This window comes from Oncorhynchus keta, chromosome 31 (assembly GCF_023373465.1).
Source record: "Oncorhynchus keta strain PuntledgeMale-10-30-2019 chromosome 31, Oket_V2, whole genome shotgun sequence".
NCBI classification, from domain to species: Eukaryota; Metazoa; Chordata; class Actinopteri; order Salmoniformes; family Salmonidae; genus Oncorhynchus; species Oncorhynchus keta.
The window spans coordinates 10774100-10780099 of NC_068451.1; the positions used below are offsets into that span (position 1 = coordinate 10774100).

General features: G+C 47.2%; 1 protein-coding gene across 2 annotated transcripts in view; it reads left to right on the forward strand.

Annotated features, from left to right (window-relative positions):
- The window catches only part of LOC118364392 (raftlin-like), a 79902-nt gene that overhangs the window by 40515 nt on the left and 33387 nt on the right, over positions 1-6000 (forward strand). For both annotated transcript variants that reach the window (XM_035745895.2, XM_035745896.2), the window contains exon 6: positions 4835-5038. In XM_035745895.2, the coding sequence (XP_035601788.1) occupies positions 4835-5038 (204 nt within the window). The remainder of the gene's footprint in view (positions 1-4834; positions 5039-6000) is intronic.

Sequence of the window (6000 nt, forward strand, 5' to 3'; positions counted from 1 at the left end):
TGCTTTAGTGACGAAACGGATGGCACTGTGATAAACTGCATCCAGTTTGCTGAGTAGAGTGTTGGAAGCAATTTTGTAGATGACATCGCCGAAGTCGAGGATCGATAGGATAGTCAGTTTTACTAGGGTAAGTTTGGCGGCGTGAGTGAAGGAGGCTTTGTTGCGGAATAGAAAGCCGACTCTTGATTTGATTTTCGATTGGAGATGTTTGATATGAGTCTGGAAGGAGAGTTTACAGTCTCACCAGACACCTAGGTACTTATAGATGTCCACATATTCAAGGTCGGAACCATCAAGGGTGGTGATGCTGGTCAGGCGTGCGGGTGCAGGCAGCGAACGGTTGAAAAGCATGCATTTGGTTTTACTAGCGTTTAAGAGCAGTTGGAGGCCACGGAAGGAGTGTTGTATGGCATTGAAGCTCGTTTGGAGGTTAGATAGCACAGTGTCGAAGGACGGGCCGGAAGTATATAGAATGGTGTCGTCTGCATAGAGGTGGATCAGGGAATCGCCCGCAGCAAGAGCAACATCATTGATATATACAGAGAAAAGAGTCAGCCCGAGAATTGAACCCTGTGGCACCCCCATAGAGACTGCCAGAGGACCGGACAGCATGCCCTCCGATTTGACACACTGAACTCTGTCTGCAAAGTAATTGGTGAACCAGGCAGTCATCAGAAAAACCGAGGCTACTGAGTCTGCCGATAAGAATATGGTGATTGACAGAGTCGAAAGCCTTGGCAAGGTCGATGAAGACGGCTGCACAGTACTGTCTTTTATCGATGGCGGTTATGATATCATTTAGTACCTTGAGCGTGGCTGAGGTGCACCCGTGACCGGCTCGGAAACCAGATTGCACAGCGGAGAAGGTACGGTGGGATTCGAGATGGTCAGTGACCTGTTTGTTGACTTGGCTTTCGAAGACCTTAGATAGGCAGGGCAGGATGGATATAGGTCTGTAACAGTTTGCGTCCAGGGTGTCTCCCCTTTGAAGAGGGGGATGACGGCGGCAGCTTTCAATCCTTGGGGATCTCAGACGATATGAAAGAGAGGTTGAACAGGCTGGTAATAGGGGTTGCGACAATGGCGGCGGATAGTTTCAGAAATAGAGGGTCCAGATTGTCTAGCCCAGCTGATTTGTACGGGTCCAGGTTTTGCAGCTCTTTCAGAACATCTGCTATCTGGAATTGGGTAAAGGACAACCTGGAGAGGCTTGGGCGAGTAGCTGCGGGGGAGCTGTTGGCCGAGGTTGGAGTAGCCAGGCGGAAGGCATGGCCAGATGTTGAGAAATGCTTGTTGAAGTTTTTGATAATCATGGATTTATCGGTGTTGACCGTGTTACCTAGCCTCAGTGCAGTGGGCAGCTGGGAGGAGGTGCTCTTGTTCTCCATGGACTTCACAGTGTCCATAGAAAACAAAACATAGAATGCCCAACCCAAATCACACCCTGACCTGGGTGCTGGGAAGAATTGAGCAAATACTGTGGCTCATCAACAGCTGGACCCAGAACTTTTTGGAGTTGGAGCTACAGGATGCAAACTTCTGCCTGAAGAAGCTGGCCTTAGCTTTCCTGACTGACTGCGTGTATTGGTTCCTGACTTCCCTGAACAGTTGCATATCGTGGGGACTATTCGATGCTATTGCAGTCCGCCACAGGATGTTTTTGTGCTGGTCGAAGGCAGTCAGGTCTGGAGTGAACCAAGGGCTGTATCTGTTCTTAGTTCTGCATTTTTTGAACGGAGCATGCTTATCTAAAATGGTGAGGAAGTTACTTTTAAAGAATGACCAGGCATCCTCAACTGACGGGATGAGGTCAATGTTTTAGGGAGCGTTTGACAGTGATGAGGGGTGGTCGTTTGACTGCGGCTCCGTAGCGGATACAGGCAATGAGGCAGTGATCGCTGAGATCCTGGTTGAAGACAGCGGAGGTGTATTTGGAGGGCCAGTTGGTCAGGATGACGTCTATGAGGGTGCCCTTGTTTACAGAGTTAGGGTTGTACCTGGTGGGTTCCTTGATGATTTGTGTGAGATTGAGGGCATCTAGCTTAGATTGTAGGACTGCCGGGGTGTTAAGCATATCCCAGTTTAGGTCACCAAACAGAACAAACTCTGAAGCTAGATGGGGGACAATCAATTCACAAATGGTGTCCAGGGCACAGCTGGGAGCTGAGGGGGGTCGGTAGCAGGCGGCAACAGTGAGAGACTTATTTCTGGAGAGAGTAATTTTCAAAATTAGTAGTTCGAGCTGTTTGGGTATGGACCTGGAAAGTATGACATTACTTTGCAGGCTATCTCTGCAGTAGACTGCAACTCCTCCCCCCTTTGGTAGTTCTATCTTGACGGAAGATGTTATAGTTGGGTATGGAAATCTCCGAATTTTTGGTGGCCTTCCTGAGCCAGGATTCAGACACGGCAAGGACAGCAGGGTTAGCAGAGTGTGCTAAAGCAGTGAGTAAAATAAACTTAGGGAGGAGGCTTCTGATGTTGACATGCATGAGACCAAGGCTTTTTCGATCACAGAAGTCAACAAATGAGGGTGCCTGGGGACATGCAGGGCCTGGGTTTACCTCCACATCACCCGCGGAACAGAGAAGGAGTAGCATGAGGGTGCGGCTAAAGGCTATCAAAACTGGTCGCCTAGAGCGTTGGGGACAGAGAATAAGAGGAGCAGGTTTCTGGGCATGGTAGAATATATTCAGGGCATAATGCGCAGACAGGGGTATGGTGGGGTGCGGGTACAGCGGAGGTATGCCAAGGCACTGGGTGATTATGAAAGAGGTTGTATCTCTGGACATGCTGGTTGTAATGGGTGAGGTCACCGCATGTGTGGGAGGTGGGACAAAGGAGGTATCAGGGGTGTGAAGAGTGGAACTAGGGGCTCCATTGTAAACTAAAACACTAAAAGTGTTTGGGACGCAGCGATTCAGACGGTTAGCAGGCCTGTGCTAACAAGCTAACAGTTAGTAGGCCGGGGCTAAACAAGGTAGCAGTTAGCGGACCGGGGCTAAACAAGCTAGCAGTTAGCAGGCCAAATTAGCAAGCAAGGAGATAGCAAGGGCTAGAGAGTTAGCCTTTGGAGGACGTCGCGATGGGGTGAGTCTGTTTATTCCTCTTCATGCGGTGACATCGATAGACCTGTCGAGGGTCCGGATATTGTAGCCCAGGAGTATGCTACGGTGGTGGCACAGGGGCTCTGGCCGGGCTAGCTTCAAGATAAGTGGGTGGAAACGCTAGCCAGGAGTAATCATCCGGGGTTGCGGTTAGCTAGATAGCTAGTTGTGAAGATCCAGCTGAAAATGTTCCGTTTGCGGTGAGAATCCGGGGATAAAAAAAAAATAGGTCCATTATGCTCTGGTTAGAGTCGCGTTGTTCGAACTGGCGAGAGCTTTCCGAGCTAAAGGTTAGCTGATGACCGGTTAGCTGAAGACCGCTAGCAATGTTTTGCTGACTGATAGCTGGTAGTTAGCTGGCTAGCTTCAGTTGAGGGGTTCCGGATCCGAAGTAAATATAAATACTTTAGGAAAAATAGCTACATTGGGTGATGCGGGTTGCAGGAGAGTAATTTAGAAGTTGAGGTTTAGCAAAATGTTTTAAAAGATATGCGAAGAAAAATATGTAAAATCGAAAGAAAAAAAAACGATATATACAAGGGACACGACACGACAAGACGTCTTACTGCTACGCCATCTTGGATCACAATCCAAGACCCTGGGTTATCTTTATCTCCAGATTACCGTAATTCAGATTTAACCTAGCAAATGGAAATAACCTATGCCGCAAATTGTTCTAAAATGTATGTTGTACAATTTACCACGATTATCTCATCTTTAAATGCGTTCCCATTGAGCTGTCTGGTTTAGTCAGATGCATTAGTGCAAGGTTTCTGTCAGCTATGCATAAATGATAAACGGTCTGTGACACATTGCAGACGCAGAGCATTTAGTGGGATGGTGAAGCTAGCAGTTCCTCAGAACCGCTGGCCTTGAACGAGTAAACATCAACTTTAATATCATGTGAAAGCCTCATTTAAATTCACTCTTTTGGGGGAAAACAACAGAACAATTAAGATTAGTGGAGCGACTTTGTTGTATTGACTTGGCTTGGTTTTCAATAAGTTTGTTGTTTTTCCAACGTATGCAGGGAGAGTTGTGATGCATTATTGTCATTCAGTTGTCATTCTGGAGCTTTGAAGAGTGGAAAAAACGACAGGATTTTGGGAATTTGGTGGCCAGCTGTCACATCAGTCAGACGTGGCAGAAAGGAAATGGATATAAATGATTCATTCTTCCTGGGTGTCTGACTGAATGACTGACAGAAAACCAGAGCAACTGAACCATGGTCCCCTCTGATGCACTCTGTGTGTGTGAGGCGTGCGTGCATCTTTTGTGAGTCTTCGTGTGTGGGAGTCTAACACATTCTGGCCCTCCGTCTGGTTCACATGGGAATGGCAGATATTAGCATTAAAAAGAGAATATTATGCCGCACTTCATTTAAATGGCTGCTGCCAAAACAACAGTCCATCCAAATTTGTAAGCATTGGTCCATATTAAAGGACCATTTCAATTGAGGCACAAGCCTTTGGTACGGGATTGTGGGAAAATGATGATGAGTCAACTCTGTTATGTATTATTAATCACCTCTGTTATGGGGGTATGAGTCAACTCTGTTATGTGTCATAAATCACATCTGTTATGGGGTATGAGTCAACTCTGTTAAGTGTTATAAATCACCTCTGTTACAAAGTATCAACTCTGTCGCGTTATGAATCTCTGTTGCATGACATGTTTCATGTCAGCACAATCTAAAGAGATTGAGATTGAGTGTTCTGTGTTCTCAGGGGTGGAGCTGCTAGCCCTGTTCAACCACCCAACTGACAGTGAGGGCCAACTGAAGTACTACACTGTGAAGGTACCGCTGAGGGTTCAACTCCGTGACGAGGGAGTCAAAGGGGTGGAGGCCAACTGGCTGGATCACATGACCCAGCACTTCAACAACGGGGCCTCGCTCGTTGATGGATACTTCCACCTGGGCAACGACAACGGTAAACAAACTATCCAACGTCCACTTTGTGTTTTTACACACATTACATTTCAATGTAACATCTGTTCTGCTATGGTATAGTACTAGCAAAGTAAACTCAAAAAAATAAACGTCCCTTTTTCAGGACTACGTCTTTCAAAGATAATTCGTGAAAATCCAAATAACTTCACAGATCATTGTAAAGGGTTTAAACACTGTTTCCCATGCTTGTTCAATGAACCATAAACAATTAATGAACATGCACCTGTGGAACGGTCGTTAAGACACTAACCGCTTACAGACGGTAGACAATTAAAGGTCACAGTTATGAAAATTTAGGACACTAAAGAGGCCTTTCTACTGACTCTGAAAAACACCAAAAGAAAGATGCCCGGGGTCCCTGCTCATCTGCATGAATGTGCCTTAGGCATGCTGCAAGGAGGCATGAGGACTGCAGATGTGGCCAGGGAAATAAATTGCAACGTCCATACTATGAGGCGTTTAAGACAGCGCTACAGGGAGACAGGACGGACAGCTGATTATCCTCGCAGTGGCAGACCACATGTAACAACACCTGCACAGGATTGGTACATCCGAACATCACACCTGCAGGACAGGTACAGGATGGCAACAACAACTGCCAGAGTTACACCAGGAACGCACAATCCCTCCATCAGTGCTCAGACTGTCCACAATAGGCTGAGAGAGGCTGGACTGAGGTCTTGTAGGCTTGTAGAAAGGCAGGTCCTCACCAGACATCATCAGCAATAATGTCGCCTACAGGCACAAACCCACCGTTGCTGGACCAGACAGGACTGGCAAAAAGTCCTCTTCACTGAGGAGTCACGGGTTTGTCTCACCAGGGGTGATGGTCGGATTCACGTTTATCGTCGAAGGAATAAGCCCTACACTGTGGCCTGTACTCTGGAGCGGGATCGATTTGGAGGTGGAGGGTCCATCATGGTCTGGGGCGGTGTGTCACAG